The sequence below is a fragment of the Balaenoptera musculus genome, chromosome 20 (genome assembly GCF_009873245.2).
Source record: "Balaenoptera musculus isolate JJ_BM4_2016_0621 chromosome 20, mBalMus1.pri.v3, whole genome shotgun sequence".
Lineage (NCBI taxonomy): Eukaryota > Metazoa > Chordata > Mammalia > Artiodactyla > Balaenopteridae > Balaenoptera > Balaenoptera musculus.
Genome location: NC_045804.1, coordinates 8,341,214 through 8,366,305, shown reverse-complemented (window position 1 = coordinate 8,366,305; position 25,092 = coordinate 8,341,214). Strand labels below are relative to the sequence as shown.

The window sequence follows — 25,092 nt, the reverse complement described above, 5'->3', positions numbered from 1 at the left end:
GCAGTAAAAGAGCAGCACACCCATATTTACGCACACACACACACCCACGTGAGACAAAGTGAAGACTTTTACTTACCTAGAGGCATGAAGATAAATTATTTGACAGAGTACATAAGATGAGCATAAAAATTAAACTCTTTATTTCATCATATTTCATTTTAAACTCAAATAATGATACAAATTTAAAAGATGAGCTTACTGTTACCAGTCAAATAAAGAGCTCACCAAGGTCAACACTATTTATAGACACAAAAACTGAGTAAAAGACAAAACAAAACCCTCAAAACACAAAATGTGAGTACAGAACTTACAGTGAATACCATCACACACAGCAATGGGAGGGAGGCAGCCCGGAAGTTGTGTTCCTGACGGACTCACCTCACTCCATTTCATTTCCCTTTTGACAAGTTACCAGGACTCCTACCAGTGGTGGTAAGAGGCTACAGCTGCCCTGGGTGAATGTCCTCAGTGGCACTGACAGAGGCTATTTAACCTCTGCCGCCTGGATTTGCAGACCCATCACGAGCAAAGGGAGCCCGAGCCTGGGAGAATGAGCAGCATGGGAGTGCAGGACCCAGTTCCCAGCCGACACGTGAGACGGGCAGCCTTGTGAGATGGTGCTGGGGATCCACTACTGGTCCTACTCACTCCCTGGTGTAACCCCCGCCCCCTCCCTTGAGGGTGGCCAGGAACTAGTGACTTGCATCTAGTAAAGAGAATACAGCAAAAGTGATGAGATGTCACTTTCAAGATTAAGTTATAAAAGATGGTGACTTCTGACTTGCTGGCACTTGCCTTTGGCTTTTCTCACTTGCTTTCTTTGTTGAGGACAGCTGCCTGAGGACAGCCATGAGAAACTAAGACCCTTAGTCCAACAGGCTGCGAGGGAGGAACTGCCTCCTGTCCAGGACCACACGAGTGAGCTGAGAAGCAGGTCCTCCCCCCTGGGGGAACCCAGCCAACACCTTGACCTCAGCCTTGTGACAGACCCTGAGCTGGAGGACTTGGCTCAGCCACGCCCAGATTCCAGACCCACAGAAACTGTGAGAAAATACATAGGTGCTGTTTTAAGTGGCTAAGTTTTGGGGTGATTTGTCATATGGTGGTGATAGAAAACTAACACACCTGGGTACACAATAATGTGCTTAAGGAGATAATAAAATCATTTGTTATTAATTCTGAAATAGCATTTACAAGTTATTTATATAAAATCAACTAACAACTGAGTTTATCTCAACTTCAAGAAAGAAAACCAAAACTTTACAACTTGGGGCAAAAGAGTTTAGTGTTCCATACAAATGAAATTTCTCTAAGGGTTCCAGCTAACTACAGAGTTTTCCGACTCCCCGCAATTGCCATCAAGTCTGAAAATCACACTCCATAAAATTTCTAAGCAGCTTTTTAAAAACAATGGAAAACAAAATATTGTCTGTCTTCTTGGTTAAATTTACTTTGCCATAAAAGTCTTCATTTGTACAGTTAGGCATGACTTTTAAAAGTGAGCTTTCCCATTTATATGAAATGTCCAGGATAGGCAAAACCATAGAGATAGAAAGTAGATTAGTGAGTGCCAGGCCAGAGAATGGGGAATGACTAGTAACAGGCACGGGGCTTCTTTTTGGGATGATGAAAATGTTCGAAAAAGATAATGGTGACAGTTGTACCACCTTGTGAATGTACTAAAAAGACACTAAACTGTATACTTTACAATGGTGAATTTTATGGTGTCTGAATTATACCTCAATTAAAATAATTGTTTTAAGCTCTTATGGATTAAAGTTAAAATTTCCATTTAAACATCTCCCCAAATAGTTACATTCTATTCCCAGACACGTTTATGGAATGGTGTTTGCTGTAAGAAGATACATAAGTGACGGCAGCCTGCCACCATAGCTTAGACCTCACTACATGTTTTGGGGTTTGTTTGTTTTTTTTTAATGCATTGCATCCTCCAGGAAAATTACTAGCAAAATCCTCCCCCAGTAAATGTGTTTTTGTTCATTTACAAATGTTAGATTCCTGTTTTTAAAACTTAAGACAATTTTTACCTCATTTCATAATACTTGATTAGCGCCCCCCCTTGCTATGAACTACAAGGTAAAAAAACTTTATCAAACAAAAACATTTAAAGAGAAAGAATGTGCAAATCTTTTCAAAGATTCCATTTCAGCATCACGATTTATTTAAATGTCATTCCCAGACACGCGTGGGGTGGCATATGCTCCCTTTTATTACATAGTAACACATACGCCATACCCAGCAAGTCTTTATATGACATATGGCCTAGTAGTTTCAATCAAAGCATGATCGTTCAAAGAGAACAGGGGGAGAAGAAAACACTTACACATTTATAACATGATCACAAGGAACGCGAGACAGACGAACTGAAAAACAACATCTTTGAACAATCATAATCGACAGTACAAGTCTCCCTTATTCCACCAGTTTTAAACAACTAACATCTGTAAACTTGAATACCAACTCTGGCAGATTTAGCAGTCTTAAATCGCTGACTTTCCATCCTAAACACCCTGCAATGTACTGTGACGACGAGAGCGGGCCTCCTGTACCAAGCCCTACGGCCCAGCCGAGCTGTCTGAGGAGGCAGCCTCCTCTCGCGGGCGCCCTTCATCAAATACTTCGGTAGTCAGAGCCCCGGGCTACAACGGCAGCAGCTTCCCACTCCACAGTGAAGAAGGAAACAGTTCCAAAAAACCCAAACATCACCATGACCAGGAGTTGCCAGTGAAGGAGAAGGTAGTTACTGTAGAAAAATGCCACGGCTGCGCAAATGGACTAAAAATAAACAAGACAAAACAGATCACAAAATGCACACAGGTGACCCAGCCGCTCCACAAAGAGCCCCACCGCTCTCTGACCCCAGGCTTCCTGTGCCTTGCACTGCTCCCTGCTCTTTCTGCATCTAGATGGCACGTCCTTGGTCACTAGCTCACAAACATGCACCACAAACTCCTGCTGAGAGCTGGGAACAATCAAGTAAGCTATTATTTAAAATAGTATTTTGTAAAAAACAGGAGTTATAAAATAATGTGCATGAACAGTGAGAAACACTCTTGTTATATGTGTATACTATGAATTCTGGTATCTAAGGAAGTCTGAGCCACAGAGAAACCAGAACATAAAATCTCTTATACAAGTGACGGGGCAAAAAAGATCACACTACTCATTGCTTCCTAACTCTAATCACAAATCCTTTTATTTTTTTTTTTTTTAATTTTTTTTTTTGGCCGCGCCATGCAGCATGTGGGACCTTAGTTCCTTGACCAGGGATCAAACCTGCGCCCCCTGCATTGGAAGTGCAGAGTCTTAACCACTGGACCTCCAGGGAAGTCCCACAAATCCTTTTAAAGGTTGTCCTTGACTTTCATTTAAGAAACATTAAGAAAACAAAGTTAAAGCACTAAAAAATTAGACCCTGCTTTAAACACAATCTGAAGAAGAGGTTACCTGCACAAATTTAAAGACTGCGAAGGCTGGTGCACTGTCTTCAGAATAGAGAAAACCTAGAACACTAAGCAGCTGGGTATTGAAGCAGCTGTCTCCAAGACCCAACAGGAAGCTGCAGAAGATGGCAACTTCTTTGCTGAATAAAACAAAATTAATTTAGAGTGAGCATTAACAATATTTGTTAGAGTTGATTAAAATGTAAAAACAACTCACCCACAAAAGCATTTTACTTTCAAGTTTTAAACACTATGAAACAAGTATGAATAAATACTGGAATTTACAAAGTCAGAATTTACGCTCGAACGCACTCACCTTCCACAGTCTAGCAAACTCTGGTCTACTAACTATTGGGGAAGCAAACACTGTGTGGGGGGCAGAGTTGCTCTTGGACTGTGGATCTAGACATAAACACTCACATCTACAATGACTTTTGAGAGTTGAGTGCAATAAAATGACACCCTCAAAACTCCTGTGGACACTGTGAGAGAACTGGGTGGCCGGCCCAGCGGGCAGATCACCCCTTGCTCCTCCTTGCTCTTCCTCGGGGCCCAAACTTCTAGAGATTTCACTGGTTGAAAGGCAGAGATATAAAGTTCAAATCAGATACTTATGTGCTCCTTCACAGATCAAGAAAAAGATTTAGTGGGGAGAAAGGTTAAAACCAGCAATTAGAAAAATAACTTGGGATTCTCTGTGGATTCCCATTTAAACTCATTCTGGCTCCATTGACACTTGACAGATGACCTTATAAAGATAACAGACTTGCAGAAAAGGAGTAACTGCTCCATTCTAAATTCCTAGCCATCCTCTACCTCCCGCCCTTCCTTAAATTACTGGAAAAAGGAGAGTCACTGTACCTGGGTTTGATGTAAGCACTGCTATCAGTTCCTTCAACAGGAGCAATAGGGGCATCCCCAGGCATGTTGAGAAATATTAAATAAAAAGCTATAAAATGCACCAGGATGCCCAACAGCACAACCGGATTCCTACCAAAACGATTATTCTTGCTCAGCAGGCCAAAGAGGCTTCCACCTATAAAATCAATGAAGTAGAGAACAGAAAAACCCAAGGCCAAGTTAATATACCAAAATCTTAGTTCTTTGAAAAAATAAATTAAACGGACAAACCAATAGCTAATTTAATCAAAAAAGAAAGAAAGAAAGAAGGCACAAATATAGAAAATAAGAAATAACTGTTGAAACAGAGCTATTAACAGAGCCCCGGGCTACAATGGCAGCAGCTTCCCACTCCACAGTGAAGAAGGAAACAGTTCCAAAAAACCCAAACATCACCATGACCAGGAGCTGCCAATGAAGGAGAAGGTAGTTACTGTAGAAAAATGCCACGGCTGTGCAAATGGACTAAAAATAAACAAGACAAAACAGATCACAAAATGCACACAGGTGACCCACACCCCCCACCCCCGCCAAAAAAAAGTACCAAAAATATGACACAATGGTTTTGAAGATGCAGATTATCAGGTGACAAAGGGCAGTGATCTTTGAGAGACAGGAAACAAATGAGGTGAGGCCCACACCTGCCCCAGCTGACTGAGAGGCTGTGGGCTGCAGGGAGGGAAAGGGAGAAGAGGAGGGAAGGCAGGTGGAGGCCCGCAGCCTCCCTGAGTTGAGGAGACAGAGCTGAGAGTCTGGAGAGATAAGGTGCCTGAGTTCCCAAGACAGAGTATAAGAAAGGACAGCTGATCAGCACAGGACGTGAGTAAATTAGCAGAGGCCTGGAAAGAACCTTCCAAGAGGATTAGAGGTATTAGTGCCCTGCCCTGGGCAGGGAAGAGTGCCTGGTCCCACCAGCCAGACTGGAAATCTTATTATTCACGGGCACTGGGTGTACACAGAAGGGTCTTCCCTCAGGGGTGAGGGATAATTAGCCCTAGTCTGAGCACTACTCTGATCCCGTCCAACAAAATTTAAAAGCAAGACCTAAAAAAAATCATACTGTTTCCAAGTAAATGAACCACATCCAAGAACAAAGCTCAAGAACATTAACAGGAATACAAAAAACATCCTGCACCCAACAAGGTACAGTTCACAATGGCTAGTATCCACAACATTACCAGGCATGCAAAGAAATAGGACCCATCATAAGTAGACAAATCAGTCAAACACAGAGTTATCACATGACCCAGCAATTCTAGTGCTGGGTTTACATACAAGAGAAATGAAAACATAAGCTCACACAAAAAGTATACACAAATGTTCACAGCAGCATTATTCATAACGGCCAAAAAGCGAAAACCACCCCAATGTCTGTGACATGATAAATGGATAAATAAAATGTACTAGATCCATACAACTAAATATTATTTGGTAATAAAAAGGAATGAAGTAAAAAATAAAGAAAGAAAAAGAAAAAGAAATGAAGTACTGACACATGCTACACCATGGAAAAATCTTGAAAACACTGTGCTAAGTGAAAGAAGCCAGACACAAGAGACCATATATATTGTATGATTCCATTTACACAAGATGTCCAGAATAAACAAATCTATAGAGAAAGTAGATTAGCAGTTTCCTGGAGAAGGGTGATGAAAATGTTCTATAATTAGATTACAGTGATGGCTGTACAACCCTGTGAATATACTAAAAAACACTGATCTGTATACTTTAAATGGGTGAACTATATGTCATGTGAATTATATCTTGATAAAGTTGTAAAGAAAAAAAAACAACAACAACACTACCCCAGAACAGTTGCAGATGTCAGAATGAGCAAAGACATTAAAATAATTACTGTAACTGTATTAACATGCTCAAACACACACACACACACACACACACACACACACGCCAGGTGTTGGCCATAAATTAGGGGAGGGGTACCGGTGCCCTGTTAGGAACCGGGCCCCACAGCAGGAGGGGAGCATCAGGCCAGCCGCTTCATCTGTATTTACTGCCGCTCCCCACAGCTCGCATTACTGCCTGAGCTCCGCCTCTTGTCAGGTCAGCGGCTGCATTAGATTCTCATAGGAGCATGAGCCCTACTGTGAACTGCGCATTCGAGGGATCTGGGTTGCGTGCTCCTTATGAGAATCTAATGCCTGATGATCTGAGGTGGAGCTGAGGCGGTGATGCCAGCGCTGGGGAGCGGCTGCAAATCCAGATCATCATTAGCAGAGAGGTCTGTCTGCACAGAGACCATAATAAATCAGTTGCTTGAAGACTCAATATCAAAACCCTATCAGTGAGTGGCACGTGACAATTAAGCTGCATCTTACGGAGTAGACTGGACATAAGCAACACACATCAGGTGCCACTGTCTCCCATCACCCCCAGTGGGACCATCGAGTTGCAGGAAAACAAGCTCAGGGCTCCCATTGATTCCGCGTTATGGTAAGTTGTATAATTATTTCATTATATATTACAATGTAATAATAATAGAAATAAAGTGCACAGTAAATGTAATGTGCTTGAATTATCCCGAAACCATCCCCCCACCCCCCCATCCATGGAAAAATTGTCTTCCACGAAACTGGTTCTTGGTGACAAAAAGGTTGGGGACCGCTGAATTAGGGAACAAAAATACACCAAAGTCTGCTTTCTCCATAGTGTTTATCACTGTCTGACATTCTAAGTTTCTGATGTTTTTTATCGTCTGTGTTCTTCCCCAACAATATAAGCTCCATGTTTTGTTCATACAATGGATTCACAACAAATATTTGTTGAATTGGTAAGTTCCTCATATGTGACACAACACCCAATATACTGCAAGTATTGAACAGATCATTGCTGAATAACGAATACCTGGTGGTATAATAAAAAGAGATTTGGTCTTTGCCTTGTCCTCTTCTCCTCTCCACTTTCTGGCATGGAGCTCTTAAAACCCTAGGAATTTCTCAGTGAAAGGAATGTCTCTAGTTATCTTAACTAATCCCTTCCAACGACACCAGAGTTTATGATGATGAGGTGATCCTTGAGGGGGTCTGGAGGTGGCCCTAGATAGTCAGGATGGGGGCTGGTTGTCAGAAGGACCCAGCCTTGATTAGAGGGTTGGAACTTTCAGCCCCACCCCCCAATCTCAGGGGAGGGGAGAGGGGGGGTAGAAACTGAGTCCAATCACCAATGGTGGATGATTTAATCAACCATGTGACATAATGAGATCTCCATAAATCCCTACAAAACAGGTTTGGGAGAGCTTCCTGGTGATGACTGAATCCACATGATGGGAGGGTGCCACGCCCAGACTCCATGGGGACAGAGCTTCCTACACTAGGGCCCCTTCTGGACTTTGCCCTATGTACCTCTTCATCCGGCTGTTCATTTGCATCTTTTATAATAAACTTTAACAGTAAGTATAGCATTTTCCAGGGGTGTTGTGGGAACCCTTGAATGTGTAGCCAAGCTGGACAGAAGGGAAGGCAGCCTGGGACCCAGGACTTAACGACTGATGTCTCAGGTGAGGTTGGTCTTGCAGGACTGCACCCTTGAACCTGTGGAGTCCGATGCTAACTCCAGGAGTGTCAGAATTGAACTGTATTGTTGCACATCCAGCTGGTGTCAGAGATTCAGGGAATAAGAAATTCAGGAATTCTAAAGATGCAGATGTAGAGAATGGACTTGAGGACACGGGGAGGGGGAAGGGTAAGCTGGGACGAAGTGAGAGAGTGGCATGGACATATATACACTATCAAATGTAAAACAGATAGCTAGTGGGAAGCAGCCGCATAGCACAGGGAGATCAGCTCAGTGCTTTGTGACCACCTAGAGGGGTGGGATAGGGAGGGTGGGAGGGAGACGCAAGAGGGAGGAGATATGGGGATATATGTATAGCTGATTCACTTTGTTATAAAGCAGAAACTAACACACTAAAAAAAAAAAAAAAAAAAAAAAAAAATTCAGGAATTCTAATACACCTTCCCTAAGTATTTTAAGAGGAAAAGCTGGGAGAGACCATATGTTTTCTTACTTATGGCTTTGTCTTGAATTATTTGGCAAATGTTTTGTAATTTAGTTTTAGAACAGTGATAATAAAAAAAAAAAAAGACATACCCATTTGTATAAAAGCAAGGAAACAGAAATTCAAGGACAGAGAGGTGAAGTACATTTAAAATTTCTATAACAAACTGATTTAGTGCAAGAACTTTTTTTTTTTAAACCAACCTAAAATTTCTCCAATGCCAATGAAAATGCCAGAAAGTCCAATGAGGCTTTTCTCTTCTGTTCCAAATTTATTTATAGCGCCGATACAGGTTCCATATACACCAGAGAAGAAAGTCAATTCCAGACCTTTAGAAAAAAATGAGATTTAAATTACAGTTGTCCCTAGGTATCAAAATCCATAGATGCTCAAGTCCCATAGTCAGCCCCCATATCCAAGACTCTGCAGCCTCAGATTCAACCAACCATGGATTGGGAAGCACTGGATTTAGTATTGAAAAAAATGCACAGTCTCCCTTTCCTGGTTTTTCTTCATGTCTAGTAGTATTTGAGCTATACATGCATAAAACAAAATTCACACAGGCTGAAACGTTACTCCCCAAGCACAGCATAATTTTACGTGACATAACTGATGACATGGAATTAGCCACAAGATGGCAGTTGTCACATATTTCAGATAAAAGCATACAACTCAAATAAGTGAAGACATCCTTATGTTAAAAATGGTCACTGCGCAGACAGAGGATGAACAGAGAACATAATTAACATAAACTTGTAACAGCAAAACTAAAGTGCCCATTATCCTTATTAATAGCTTCCCAAGGGAACAGGGATATACATTTGTAAGACCAATACCTACTATCCACTTTTGCTTAAAGTCAAAAGTTTTAATTAAACACATTGTCCTAGGAAAAGAAATTCAAAAAATTCGGGTAGAAAATTAGAGCAAATGAGTAGAAGACCTGATTCCTTAATGCTACAAAACCTTAACTGAATTTTGAGGATGTTTAATATTTATTCTGCTTGACCTAAAAATAAGACATTTATACCGATGAGGCACATACAGTTGAACCTTGGACAACACGGGTTTGAACTGTGTGGGTCCATATAGACTACAGGATCCACAGCTGGTTCAATCTGCAGATGAGGAAGCACGGACACAAAGGGCTGACTAAAGTTATATGAAGATTTTAACTGCAGGGGAGGTCAGCACCCCTAATCCATCCCTTCGTTGTTCAAGGGTCAAGTGTAAAGGCAAAAGTAATAATTGGCACATTAGAGCAATTTTTACAAGGAAACAGATTTCCTTAAGACCTAAGAGTATTCCACCTATTATCACATCACATTATCACTGTAAGCCACAGAACTCATTCCATTTCATTAAAAATTATCTTAATTCATGCCAAGTTACACAGATTTACTCATGATTATTTTCTGTAGTGTTCTATTTTGCCCTAAAATCACTGGTTGGGATGAACCAGGCCTCCCAATTTTCAAACTCTTGGGTAGAATCCTCCCACACTGAATTTGGGCTGGCCCTATGATTTGCTTTCACAATGTGGGAAGGGGGTCACATAGCTGCTGAGACACAAGGAGAAATCTGAGACCCAGCTAGCATCAGACGCCCTTCAGACAACCACAAATGAAACTTCCTTGGAAGTTTTAGCCTCAGCCACCCTTTAACAGAAGCCACAAGAGACCCCGAGACCATCAGAAAAACCATTTAGCTGAGACCAGTCAATGCACAGAATTGTGAGAAAGTAACACAGTTGCTGTTTTCAACCCTTGCTGTAATTATGCAGCCACAGAAAACCAAAACCATAATTAATCCCATTACCTGTATAAGCAGTTGTAACGCTAAGAAGGAGCATCTCCTTGGTGACACATAACTTAAGAGACTTTTCTATAAAAAAGGAAAAAAAAAATTTAGGAGTACTTAACTAGATTTTAATCAATCCAACAAAAGTTCTAAAACATTCATTCAACCAAAACACCTCTTGTCAATAATGCCAATAAACAAATACATTGGGACAGAGGTTAATGATTCAGATTAAAATGGTTAAGGTATGAACTAAATCTGCCCTATAAAAAAAATGTTGATTTCAACTGTGTAAATATAGTCTAGAGTTGTGTTTTCTCTAACACATTCTTCAGCTCTCATGAAAACAAACAAAACATGAAACAGAGAAAAGAAATAGAACCAAACAAAACAACAGAATATTCCAACAGACTTGATTAAAGGCTAGGCTATTAAGAGTCAGCAGTTGGCAAAGTGCTGACTTCCCTAAGGAACGGTCACAGGGCAGCTTTAACACTGGACTCTAGGTCAGAATCAGCAGCGGAGCTCTTTGACCACCAGAAACTGGGATGCCGCTTCCTGAGATTCTCTCTCTGGATCTGAGGACTGAAACTTCAGTTCTGCCTATTTGTTTCTGATCCCCTTAATGTTTATTTTTATCTTGTTCAACTTAGTTGAAATTTGCAATGGAAAATGCGTTTCTAAAAACTGCACATTTTAACTTTTTTGAACCTGCTCACATTTCATAATTTAAGGCCACTTATCTAGGATCCTAAACTAATAGCGGATCCAGATTTTTTAAAAAGGTGGGGGGGGGAAACAAAACCAAAATCCACCCCAAATCAGAACCAGCCTGGAAATAAATGAAAGTTCTCCAGTCAAACAGAGACATTATTTGGTGCGGCCAGCTCTGCAGCAGGAGCGCTCAGGCGTCAGTTCAGCCCTGGAGGCGGTGGTGTGGCCCCTACAGCTCATGCTTGGCCTGAGGATCCAGACTTTAGTTCCTATTCAACAGATGACTAGGAAACTCACATAAATCACAAACATTCTGTCCTGAATTTCTCCATATACAAAAGATAGTTTTTTTTTCTTCTCTAATTTCACTAAAGTGAGACTAAAAGCAATAAGATATTTTCATCAATCATTTTCACATACTTCCAGAAAAAAAATACATGATCAATAAAGTTTAAAACAATATTTTTAATTAAAAATATTACATTAGCAAAGCATATCTGCTTTTGACTAATCAGAAGATTTAGCTAACAAAAAGAAATTTTAAAACATAATCTAGTATGATGCTATAATGGTGAATTCATGTCATTATACATTTGTCCAAACCCATAAAATGGACAACACCACGAGTGGACCCTAACGTACGTCATCTATGGACTCTAGGAGATAATGATGTGTCACTGTAGGTCCGCTGATTGTAACAAGTGTACCACTATGGTGGGGGACAATGATAATGGGGAAGGTTATGCGTGGGTGAGGGCAGGGCATATATGGGAAATCTCTGTATCTTCTTCTCAATTTTGCTGTGAACCTAAAACTTCTCTAAAAAATCGTTTATCAAAAAAAAAAAAAAAACCCAATATAATCTATTTGCAGAAATCAACAAACTGATCCTAAAATTCATATGCAAATTCAAGGGACCAATAATAGCCAAAACAATCCTGAAAAAGAACAAAGCTGAAAATTCATGCTTTCCAATTTCCAAATTTACAATAATCAACACAGCATTGTACTGGCATAAGGACAGGCATATATCTAGAAATAAACTCTTACATTCACAGTCAATTGATTTTCAACAAGGGTGCCAACACAATTCAATGGGAGAAAGAATAGTCTTTCCAGCAAATGGTGCTAGGACAACTGATCTCCACGTGCAAAAGAATGAAGTTGGACTCCTACATCCCAACATCCATAAAAATTAACTCAAAATGGATCACAGACCAAAATGTAAAAGCTAAAACTAAAGAAGTCTTAGAAAAAAATACAGGAGTAAATCTTTGTGACCTGGAGTTAGGCAAAGCCTTCTAGGACACCAAAAGCACACACAACAAAAGATAAAATAGCTAAATCAGACTTCATCAAAAATTTTAAAACTTCTGTGATTCAAAAGATACCATCAAGAAAATGAAAAATCAACCCAAAGTCGGGGAACTAAGATCCCACGAGCAGCATGGCGTGGCCAAACTAATAATAATAATTATTTTTTTAACTTAATTTTGGCCACACACACAGGGACTGAACCTGGGCCATGGCAGTGAAAGCACCAAATCCTAACCACTAGACCACCAGGGAACTCCCTGAATAGGTTCTAAAATTGATTGTGGTGACAGTTGCACAACTCTGTGAATATACTAAAAACCACTGAATTATACACTTTAAATGGGTGAACTGTATACTATGAACCACATCTCAATAAAGTTATTCTATTAAGGAAAATAACTATAATCTAACACCTTAATGGGTCTCTTCCCAGACTTTCTCTATGCTTTTATTAAAAAGAAATTCCACTATTTATACTATTTTATAATTTATTTTCACATAACAAACATTTTCTAATATTCGTAGTGATCATTTTAATGGCTACAGTAATCTATTGGATAGATGGCTTGTAGTTGAATATTTAAATTATTTCCATTTCTCACTAATATAAACAGTAGTTAAATCTTGGCCAAAATTCTTAATTATTTCCTGAAGATAATCCTATTAGTGGAATTGCTGGGGTAAAGGTATAAACATTTTTAAGGCTTTTGATACTTACTGACAAATCATTCTTCAGAAAGTAATACATGGGCTTCCCTGGTGGCGCAGTGGTTGAGAATCTGCCTGCCAATGCAGGGGACACGGGTTTGAGCCCTGGTCTGGGAAGATCCCACGTGCCGTGGAGCGACTAGGCCCGTGAGCCACAACTACTGAGCCTGCGTGTCTGGAGCCTGTGCTCCGCAACAAGAGAGGCCGCGATAGTGAGAGGCCCGCGCACCACGATGAAGAGTGGCCCCCACTTGCCGCAACTAGAGAAAGCCCTCGCACAGAAACGAAGACCCAACACAGCCATAAATAAATAAATTAATTAATTAAAAAAAAAAAAAAAAGAAAGTAATACAAGTGTATATTTTTAGCGTTGTGATCTTAGGCATGTACCTATGCCCCATATACTAGGAATTATTTTTTATCTTTTGAAATTTGATAGAAAACTTAAGTTGCATTTCTTATACTTAGCTTATAATAATTCTTCTTTGTTTATAAAATAACTATTTTCTATGCTTTTCTTATTGGTTCATAACTATCATATACTGTAAATATTTTCCCTGCCATTTTAACTCATTAGATTTTGAGAGACTGAAATTTTATATTTTAGGTAACCAAAGAGCTTTCTTTTTTTTTTAATTTAATATTATTTTTTAAATTTATTTATTTATTAATTTATTTATCTTTGGCTGCATTGGGTCTTTGTTGCTGTGCACAGGCTTTCTCTAGTTGCGGCGAGTGCGGGCTACTCTTCATTGTGGTGTGCAGGCTTCTCATTGCGGTGGCTTCTCTTGTTGCAGAGCACGGGCTCTAAGCGCGCAGGCTTCAGTAGTTGTGGCTCACGGGCTCTAGAGCACAGGCTCAGTAGTTGTGGCACACGGGCTCTAGAGCACAGGCTCAGTAGTTGTGGCGCACGGGCTTAGTTGCTCCGCGGCATGTGGGATCTTCCCAGACCAGGGCTCGAACCCGTGTCCCCTGCATTGGCAGGTGGATTCTTAACCACTGCGCCACCAGGGAAGTCCCCCAAAGAGCATTCTTTTCCCTTACTGTTTGACAGACCTGCGTGAAAGGCTTTCCTCTACCAAATTAATTTCTTACAGTTACTATTACGGTTTCATTTAATCTACCTGGAATTTTAGTGTAAGACTACATTTTTTTCCATGCAGTCAGCTGTCTGGCCTTGCTTTTTAAGACTATTTTACTGTATTCCATATTCCATTGTGGGTCTAGACTTCAGTTCCACTGCTCTTTGTATTCCAATATTTTCAAATGGATTCATAACAGGTTTTGATATTTATTAGGGAATGTTCTTTTAAAAAATTATACTGGCTACTGACAGACGTTTATTCTTCCAGATGAACTTTAGGAACCTTTCATCAGGACCAAAAAATAAATTTAAGAAAATTTTATTGAAATTTTCCAGAATCGCATTAAACATATACATTCAGCTGAGGAATTAAGTGCCTTTTAGATAAGCAAGAACCCTTTCTGTACAATACCTACTATGGCACCAACTCAAGGAACGTCATGATTAAATAATAAATGAACCACCGGCTCACAGACAAAAACGCTTGGACATTCTTTTTCCTTTCTCTCTTTGCCTTCGGCTTCCTTGCCGCCTCATAACGTCACATTGCTCCTTAGCTGCCAGGAACCATCACCTAAATTTAAATTTGCCCTACAGCACCTCATATGCCTTGTCTTTTTTTGGCCACTGCCTTCCTTCTCCCCATTCAAACCTGACAGCCCAGTTTCTTATTACTACCGAACCCTACACCAAGTAACCAACCAGCTCCGTGATAAAAGGCATGAGGCCCTAACTGTGTTAGTGTCTCGTTTTACAGAGAGGTTGAGGCAAAGTTTGTACAACTGCCTAGGAAGGACATCCTGAGTCTGGTTAATATCAAGAGACATCCAGAGAGGGGTTCAGTAATAGAGCAGAGGGGCTGCATCAAGCCTCACCAAGGCTGGACGAACCATCCCACAAGCCTCACCAAGGCTGGACGAACCATCCCACAAGCCTCACCAAGGCTGGACGAACCATCCCACAAGCCTCACCAAGGCTGGACGAACCATCCCACAAGCCTCACCAAGGCTGGACGAACCATCCCACAAGCCTCACCAAGGCTGGACGAACCATCCCACAAGCCTGAAGCTCATCAGCCTCCCTCTGCCTGACTCCATGTTCACCAAAGAAGCCAACGTGGCTTTCTAGGCCTCTGATAACAAGAAAGGAATGCCCTGTTTGACCTTGGGTAAACGATTTCTCTAAGCCTCAGTTTTCTCTTCTATAAAATGGAGATAATAATACGTGTGTGTTACATGATACTCACAGAACTGTCGTGAGAACACAAGAAAATAAAGCACATCGAGAGGTTTAGTCAGGAAGAACCCTCAACAGATGAGCGTGATTGGCCTTACGCGCTACTGGGTCACCCCAGCTCCTGCGTTGCTCTGAGGAGTGACAAGCGATGCATGAAGAAATGGTCTGTGCCCTCACTTCCTCAGGTAAACTCCTAACCCTCTGCCTCCTCCTCCTCAGGCCCCCCTCACACACGTGCTCAGGTAGGGCACGGAATTATCCTCTATCCCTCACACCCCCCACGTTACAGAGATACTTATTGAGAAGACTAGCATATTTCAGAGCGGCACACCTGGAAACATGAAAATACTGGGGTATCGTCAATCCGAAGTTACCGGGGAAAGGGGGAAAGGCAAATGCTGAAGTTGTTCCTGAACAGTTCCTGCATTTCAGATACAGAAAATACTTACTAAATGCATCTACTGCCTTTGTCATATTGTTCTGGGCAGACCTGAAAAGATAAAAAGAAGAAAGTTTTTCCCCTGAAAATGGAGAAAGAGAACAAAAATACTATCACATTTTCATTTAAATCTGTAAAAGCTCTGTCCTCTACGTGGTCTGGCAAACACTTTCAGTGGCCTCAACGCTCCCTGCTCCAGGGTGCCCCTTCATGACCCAGGTCCTTGCTTCAGAGAATGATGTGGTTAAAGTGTCACCTGGGTGGCTCTTTATTAACCGTGGAGCACAATTCCCTCACATTAAATTTATGGCACAGAGTCTTGCATGTCTTTTTCACAAATGATACTTCAGGCAGGACAGAAATCTCCTCTACGCTGTTTCCAAACTGTAAAAATAATTTGTGAGGGCTCAATCTTCCACCACTCCAACTATGTAAAAACTACTCTGTGGTTCTTCAGTGTTAGAACTCTTGAAAAGCATCGCCATCATTGGCGGTACGGGGTTGGGTGCGATATCATCTATGGGTTAAAAACGTGGGCTTTGAGGCTGAGTCCTGCTTTGCCACTTATTAGTTGTGTGGTTTTAGACAAGTGACTTCATTTCTCTTTCATTTCCTCATTTATAAAACAGGGACACTATCACTTACCTGTAAGAATTAATTGAGATAAAATAACTTAAGTGTAACTATTTATAAGGTTAGGGTAAGAAAGTTTTTAAGACATTACATTTCTTACCCTACCAGCCAAGTCTACTCCTCCTAGATCTTTAAAGGATATCATTTACAAACAAACTGAAAAAAACAAGAACAACAACAAAAAACAAACCTAAAGGAGATCTAGTTGACTTAAATAAATAAATTACTAACACAAAAAAGGTAGTTATCTTCTAACCAACAGGAAAACTTTTTCCCCCACCATAAAAACTCATGCCTTCCCTGGAAGCAAATACTATGTAAATGCCATTTAATGACAGTACCCTCATCTAGTACTTGGACAGGATCAGGTGTGGATTATACTATTTCACACTCAAGGCCCCAAATAAGTAGAAACTGATTTGTACTCTACAGACTATTAAAATATAATCAACTCAGCTACTATCAGCTGCAAATCATTCAAAGTGGATTTCACAAAGTGGAATCCTTTAAAATCAGATCCTACTTATTTCCTCAGCAGCTTCTAATCACACCAAGAATAAAATCCAAACTCCTGCTGTATCCTTATGTAATCAACTCTCTGTCTACTGCACTACTCTCACAGTACACTCCTACTTGCACTGTGAGAGGCCCAGGGGCCTCTGGCATTCCTGGTGCCCACCACACCCCTTTCCACCCCTGGCATCTGCTGCAATGGCCATCAGTAGATCTTCACACCTTCTCACCTCCCAGCTCTCCACCACCTCCCCCTTTCTCACTGCCTTCTAGCACTTACTCTGCTATTTTCTTACGGGGTATCGTCTACCAGCCCCTCTACAATTAAGTTACATAAAAACAGGGAATTCTCTGTCTTGTTCATTACTCCTTCCCTCCCCTTTAGAAGATGGCTGGCACATGGTGCTATTTACAGAATAAAGACACAAGTTTCAAGTTTGGAAGACAATTCAGAAACAGAGAATGCTAAAAAAGGCTAAGTGGTACCCCTCAGCATTGCACCTTATGACAGTTACATGATCCCTTGTCTATCAGAAAAGTTCCTTGAAAACAGGGACAGGTTGTATTTATCTTCACAGCACCAACACCTAACGTTTGCTGAATGAATGGGTGTTTAATTTTTGTTGAATTTGTGGCATTCATCTTCATAGACCCCTTCTCCAATATCCATTGGTTTGTGCTTAAAAAAATATGTACATGGTACATACACACATAAATGTATACTTATATAAACACGTCTTTTTTGCTCTGAACAGTGCAAATTTTGAATGCTTAATGATCCTATGACTGGAGAATTTTATGCCCTTTTTGGGCTTTAAAAAGGCAGCACAGAAAGTTCGATGCAAAATTTTTAACAATAGATAAAATGCTTATAAGGCAAGCTTCACAATTTTATCAATTCACAAAGCAAATTAAGAGTGGCAAAGATTTCTCATTCCCCTTTCTTCAAATCTAGATGATAACCTGCAGAGAAATCATCTGTGATGTTTCAATCAGTTTTACTTATAATTGAAATAGGTCCCTGTTTCTGGTGACAGGGTCTGGGGAAGGGGAGGAAGGAGCCAAGTCTTGCCTCGAAGGTGGCAAGAAGCAGCCCCTGAAGCAGCCCAAGAACCAGGACAAGGAGATGGATGAGGAAGATAAGACATTAAGCAGAAACAGAAAGAGGAGGCCTCAGAGAAGGGCCCCTGGCCAGAGGTGGAATTAAGAAATATGGCCAGGGCTTCCCTGGTGGCGCAGTGGTTGAGAATCTGCCTGCCCATGCAGGGGACACGGGTTCGAGCCCTGGTCTGGGAAGATCCCACATGCCGCAGAGCAGCTGGGCCCGTGAGCCACAACTACTGAGCCTGCGCGTCTGGAGCCTGTGCTCCGCAACAAGAGAGGCCGCGATAGTGAGAGGCCCGCGCACCGCGATGAAGAGTGGCCCCCGCTTGCCACAACTAGAGAAAGCTCTCGCACAGAAACAAAGACCCAACACAGCCATAAATAAATAAATAAATAATTTTTCTAAAAAAAGAAATATGGCCAAAAGTAAACTGTTCTTTGTGCCTGAGGCAATGATGGTCCTTAATTCCATTCCTGTTTAACCATCTGGATTTCCCAGTCATAACATCTGTTGCCACCTACAGCTAGAATGAAGTGCTGTTTTGGAGCCTATTGTACATTTAAAAATAAACTTTTTTGGGACTTCCCCGGCGGTCCAGTGGTTAAGACTCCGCGCTTCCACTGCAGGGGCGCGGGTTCCATCCCTGGTCAGGGAACTAAGATCCTGCGTGCCGTGCAGCTCGGCCAAAACAAAAAACAACAACAACAAAAAGTTTTGTTAAAAAAAAATAAAAGAAATAAAAGAAAAGAAATATGCTCAAGGTAATTCACAATTTTTAGAAAAACAGGACTATGTAATTGTTTCCCAGTAGGGACTACATCGGGGAAAACTACCTGCACAGGTTAGTGCAAAATCCAGAGCATGGGTATAACCACGGCTCATCTACAATGACTGCTGATGGCCCTGCCACTCACTTGTACCACATGATCGGAAAATTTTAGGGCTGGATCCAAGAAACAGTAACTGAGGATTGTTTTCTATATAACTTTACGAGCCTATATCCTCACACATTAAAACACATGAGATGTCTGCTGAATTGAATGAGGAAACTGAGGCGTAGAGAAACTCAGGGGAACATTGCTACTGTCCACGGTCACACAGCTGGTGACCTGGGATTACACTTAAATCCCCCACAAACCTTTTCACCTACCTTCCCCGCCTCTGTCTACCTTCCTTTCCCTTCCTCCTCCCTGACAGCTCCCCTTTATCTTCTTTCTCTGCTTATTTGCTTTAAAACTTTTCCCTCATGTCTGCCCAGCACTGGATTATCAGTTAGGGCTATAAAAGGCTGGTAATTCCTAGACTAGACCTACTCAAAATATAGTTTAAAATAGAAAGGAATGTTTCCAACTTCTTACTCGTTGACATCCAGGTCCTGGTCATCAGAAGATTCATCTTCTCCCAGGACATTTTCAGAATCTGGTTTCCGAATGAGAAAGAAGAGAACTGTCCCCACAAGGCTAATCACTGTCAGGGCAATAAACACTGTCCTTCGGTCACTCTCTAGGGAGAAAAAAAAAAAGACGAAAGTAGATAGTACTGGCCATACAAACAATTCCAGAGTTAGTATTATGTTCAGTACTATGTTTGTTTATGACCATCAACACACTTTGTCATTAAATTTTACTTTATTGCATCAGTAAAAACCTAGGACAAGGAGAAAAATAAGATACATCCCCCTTTGTCTTTCAGTCAGAGAAATACTAATAAGCCAAAAGAAAAACAGCACAAGAACTTAATCATATTCTTTTAATCAAAGAAGGGAACAGACAAAACAACTGAATTAAAAAGTCTTCTGACAACTGACTAGTCTCCTCACACAGAGCATAACCTTCTCCCACACTTTGAGATGCTGCTTGAAGCGCAGTCATAAACTGTAGTCTTAGTATAATAACATAATCCAAGGGAAAAGATTACTAAAAGCTGAAATCTGAGAGGACTTAGGGTACCACGGTTCACTAGAACAATTTGAACAAAGCAATATGGGGTATTTTCGTGGAACAGCTATTTTGCTTTGAACTTGTCTGAATAAAGCACAGTGAATAAAACAAACCTGATATTTGAGTTTTCCCTTGCCAAGCAAAATATATGTAGAGATTTCCAAAGAACAAGCTGGGGGAAGAAAAGGAGGGAGAGGATATTGGGAAGTTATTTTCATATTTATGGGTTTTGAAATAATTTTTCCATTACCTGTAAAAGAAGAGAAAGAAGAGGCCTACATAATTAAAGAAGTTCTCTACCTGCCCTAAGTCATTTAAAAACATCAACTTCACCCTCTTTCTGAAAAACTCAACTGAGCCTGATGGAACTGTCTCCTTCCACATGAGAGAAGCCTGATTCAGACCGTCCTCCAAAGACCTGACTCACTGTGAAACATGTGACTTACTGAAGTTCTGGAAATGACTCCTTGGAAACAAGTTTACCCTACCTCTAAAATCCTATATTTTAAAGAATCAGTGAAAAAAACAATCTATGATTTAGTTACCTGCATCTAATCAGATACTTTATTTAGTATTTTCCTAGGGAAGAAATCATTCACCTACACTCCAGTTTCAGAATATACAATCTCTTAAGACACCGTCTGCATTTGTTAAGACTTATCATGGCCAAAATTTTAGGCATTTAGGATTCATGAGGGTAAATCCTCAGGACAGATTCCATGACAGAATGACTGTTGTTGCTTTTTACTTAGGAAATATATAATATGCTGTGTCGTTATAGAGTTAGTCCCACTTTAGAAATTTAATTGTTAACAGCTATCAGGTGGTATAGCTGGGTGGGAAGGACATGGCCTTTGGAATCCAGATGATTGGATCAGTTAACTTTTAACTAAGCCTTTGTTATCTCATCTGTAGAATGGAGCTAATACCTTCTTATCGCAGGGGGTTGTGAGGATTATTGAAATTCAAGAGCCCAGTAGTACCTAAAGTATAGCAGGTGCTAAATACATTATGGTTAATATTATTTTCCATTTACTAGTCATAAATTCCAACGAGGTAGGTCCATGCATTTTTAAGTAATCCCATAAAATTTTAAATCTCCATCACATGTACCTAGGAACTTAACTCATGTAACAAGAAGATCTGAGTTTTCAACACAACCAGGGTCTAAAAAATGGTGTGACAAAAAAAATGATAGGAAAGATTGAGCCATAAGGATTATTACCTAGATTGTAAGAGTGCCCAGAAAATTCCACTGTTTCTCCCAATAGTGTGCTCATCTGAATTTATTGTCAGGCAGTTTCCTTGTGCTGTCCAAAGTACTAAAATTCAAACCAAAAGTTTATCAAGGGAATGAAATCATTTAGCTTTATATATTAAACATATAAACAATACTCTTAGATAAGACCCGGAAAATAGGGAAAGTAAACATCAAAATACTTACCAGCAGCTGCAATTCCAATGAAAACAGAGGCTGTGTAGAAGGACCACGTGAAAGGCTGGATAAAAACGGCAATGTACATGCTAAAATATAACAGGTCAACGTATTATAGTCAAACAATACCTGAAACAGAATGTCAATTATGCCTTCTAGGAATCAATTCTGAGGGATCTCTTCTTTTAAAATTCAGCCTGTAGGACTTCCCTGGTGGCACAGTGGTTAAGAATCTGCCTGCCAATGCAGGGGACACGGGTTCAAGCCCTGGTCCAGGAAGATCCCACATGCCGTGGAGCAACTAAGCCCGTGAGCCACAACTACTGAAGCCCGCACACCTAGAACTCTCTAGAGCCCGCGAGCCACAACTACTGAGCCCACGCGCCGCAACTACTGAAGCCCGCGCGCCTAGAGCCCATGCTCCGCAACAAGAGAAGCCACCGTGATGAGAACCAGTGCACCACAATGAAGAGTAGCCTCTGCTCGTCACAACTAGAGAAAGCCTGCGTGCAGCAAGGAAGACCCAACACAGCCAAAAAAAAAAAAAAAAAGGAAAAGAAAAAAATTCAACCTGTAAAGGGCTTCTCTGGTATTGGAAAAAAGGGGACAAATGTGACCTGTCCATTTCTTAACTTACTATTTCAAATTTGTGAACTGAGACATTGAACAAAGGTCTGCAATTGGCCTCTGCCAACAGTTCAGCACACAGTGGGACTGCAGTTCTATAGCCCAGAAGAAAAGTTCAGTTATTTCGTTTTAATTCCCATTAGTCAACTTGATACAAAATAAGATTATTTCATGAGTTCTTTTCAACTCTTGTAGAAAAAGGTTTTTGGATACTATTTTTATTGGTGGTAAAATGAAAGCAAATATACACAAATTCCATCACATTAAAACAATGGTATGCCTGAGTGTCACGTAGAGAACCAAATCCCTAAAATACTTCCTATAATCTATTCAATCCGAGTCAGCAAGTTCTTGTTAAAAGTTTACTATGTGCTTGAAAGAAGCTGAAGGTGTTCTAATTAAATGAAAGAAAATTGGACTACTCACCTGTAAAATAAACCACTAGCAAACATAGAGAGTTGAGGTCCTACAATGGCAACCACTGATGGTGTAATCAAATTTGAAGCAGAGAACACTCCATAAATAATTGCCATGCTGCACACATAACACAGAAAAGGAAAAAAACAACACTCTTGAAACAGTCTCAAAAGATCACTTTTTCAAACCTACTTAGTCTATAGTTTATTTTGCAATAAGTACTCATATTCTTTAGTCAGAATTTATAATTATATCCTTACACTGAATGTCATATTAAAGTTTTCACTTGTACAAAACATTGAAGTCTTGTCAAATGTTTCTTTGAATCAGTCTGCCTTAGACAAAATGGTTTTTAATGTACCAGTAAATTATAATAGCAGCTAACACAGCTCTAAGAAAGACATATTATTATCCTCATTTTATGGAAAAGAAAACTGAAACACAGAGGGGTAAGTAACTTGTCAAAAGTCCAGCTGGATAGCTGGTCAGTGGTGGAGCCAGAATCCCATATCTGGTAATCTGATTCCAGAGGCCCTAGTCAACCAATCTGCTCTACAAATTTAGCCTACAACTCCTGGCAACGGCATGAAATTTCACTGCTATAAATAATCACATAGTTATAACTTGCTTAAACCAGAATTTATTTAACTCAACCTAACGGTCTCACTTGAACATTATTCAGCTACTGTAGACCTGGCCCCAGTATGTATGTCTTGTAGCAAAGTGTGACTAAAATCATTTCAAGAGTCATTTATAAGCCACTATTTATAAATCCAAGTAAATTATTCTTTGGCTTTTATGAATCTCTCAAATATCAAATGTCCTTTCATTTGTTCTTTGCAGTATACATGAAGACAAAACATTACAAAAAATTGTGGTATTATTATTAATCACTTGAAAAAATGGACATTAGCATCCTTTTACTCTCAATTATCATATATAAGATCAGATTTAGGTTAGGTAACACAGAACCAAATAAGAAGAGTTGGGGGGTTAGGGGGGAAGGGGTTGGCCGCAATCTAGTATTTAACCATAGAGAAAGTAAGAAATTTGTTAGTGTTTACATACAGGTATGCATTACATTCCCAACTTCAAACACAACGTACTAGTGACTTATGAAGCTCTTTTCACTTCATTTTCTCCATCTGTAAAATTGGCACTAAACACCTTAACAAAAAGCTAAAAGCTCCTGATGACAATATATTGATAATTACAAAATCACAAAAACAGGAAGACTAAATATTTCGACAGTCATATAAAACATCCTCTGTTTAGGATCTGGAAGATGTAATTATGACAATACCTGAGTACTTATTAAACGCCAGCCACTGTGCCAAGCGCTTTACACGCATTGATCTGAGCAAGGAAACTGGGCTCATAGAAGCAACTTCCTAAGATATCGCAGTAATTCAGTTTTGAAGCCAGTATTTCAAACCCAGTGTCTAATTCTATATGAAACTTAAACTCATCACCTTCATCCTATTATGTTCTCCTAAACAGTCTAGATACAGAAAAGAAAAAAAAAATCACTAATAATCTAATTACAACACGTTGTCTGTGATTTTGATGAAATTAAGCAACATCTGTGATATAAAAAGTAAAACCAATCATACAGTACAATACCTGGTATAGCCACTGCCGTGAAAATCTGTGCTATTTAAGCTCCTGATGACAGTTTGCTGTGTGGAAGATAAAACTAATCAATAAAAACGTTTTGTAATTGCCCTCACCCCAGAAAGTCGCTCTCCAAATACTAGGAATAAAGTAAAAATTCAAGATGCCGAATACTTAATAGTGAAATTCTAACACGAGAGAAGAGAATGGACTACAGAACAGAAGGCAAACCAATGAGAGGCGTGGGGGGGGGGCGGGGTGGGGAAGGGTGAAGACCATCTGTAACCAGGCCTTAGGTTTATTCCCTCAACTCTCCAAGTACTAACGTAGTCCTTAATACAAATAAAAAATAAAATAAATGGGTCAGCATACAAATCCCAAATAAAGTAAGAGGAATAAACGACCCCAACAAGAAACGTCTGCCACATGAAATCAAACCTAATCATGGAAAACGAGGAAGCGTAGGTGACAAAATAAAAGGCGCAACTTAAGCGCATTATTAGACATAACGTCGATTATCATTTTTGGAATGCATTATGATAAGCACTTCAAAGGAGGAAGATCAAATTCCAACTCACCGCTACATTTCCACAAGTTTGAAAGGCGGTGAACATAAACATAAAGGCAATTCCTAAAATAATGATGTTGAAAAGCTTTTTAGATTCCGGGGACATTTTGGCTCAACTCTGCCAAACGGTCGGCAGCAGCAGAGGGCAGTCAGCTCTCCTCGGGGGAACCCACTGCAATCCTGGGAGAAGAAATGAGATGGTGAGAGGAGGAGGCAGATCCAGGAGCAGGGCAGCCAAGGTGTCAACTTCCAGGTCTTGGAGTAGAATGCCGGGCTTAGGGTGAAGTTCTCCCCACGGGAATAGTTAGGACATTCCTAGGACACGATCCAAGTAGGGAAGAGCCCAACACCCGGAGAAGCGCCAAGAACGTTGTAGCTGCAACTTAAGGGGCCCGAGAGGGGGATTAGGGCCAAGGGCCAGAGGCAGCGGCCAGCACGGCCCCGCCCTCCCTGCCCTGACTCACCGCAGGTCAGGCGACCCGGTCACCTGACCGCAGCCGCGGCACCGGCCGCTGGGCCTGCTGGGAAATGTAGTCCTGGGCGACCCGGGACGCGCAAGC

General features: G+C 40.6%; 1 protein-coding gene across 2 annotated transcripts in view; it reads right to left on the bottom strand.

Annotated features, from left to right (window-relative positions):
- Positions 1–2,279: 2,279 nt before the first annotated feature.
- MFSD11 (major facilitator superfamily domain containing 11) overlaps positions 2,280–25,092 on the bottom strand; it is a 23,266-nt gene continuing 453 nt past the window's right edge. Inside the window, exons 2-14 of one of the 2 annotated variants that reach the window (XM_036837269.1) lie at positions 24,543–24,712; positions 23,974–24,029; positions 22,360–22,467; positions 21,316–21,395; positions 21,097–21,193; positions 19,985–20,043; positions 19,290–19,434; positions 15,691–15,731; positions 10,201–10,266; positions 8,586–8,711; positions 4,326–4,500; positions 3,469–3,604; positions 2,280–2,796 (exon numbers count right to left, since the gene is read on the bottom strand). In XM_036837269.1, coding sequence (XP_036693164.1) covers positions 2,632–2,796; positions 3,469–3,604; positions 4,326–4,500; positions 8,586–8,711; positions 10,201–10,266; positions 15,691–15,731; positions 19,290–19,434; positions 19,985–20,043; positions 21,097–21,193; positions 21,316–21,395; positions 22,360–22,467; positions 23,974–24,029; positions 24,543–24,638 — 1,350 coding nt within the window. In that variant the 5' untranslated portion in view covers positions 24,639–24,712 and the 3' untranslated portion in view covers positions 2,280–2,631. Of the gene's footprint in view, positions 2,797–3,468; positions 3,605–4,325; positions 4,501–8,585; positions 8,712–10,200; positions 10,267–15,690; positions 15,732–19,289; positions 19,435–19,984; positions 20,044–21,096; positions 21,194–21,315; positions 21,396–22,359; positions 22,468–23,973; positions 24,030–24,542; positions 24,980–25,092 lie in introns of those variants that run through there. The other variant, XM_036837267.1, reaches the window with a different exon arrangement.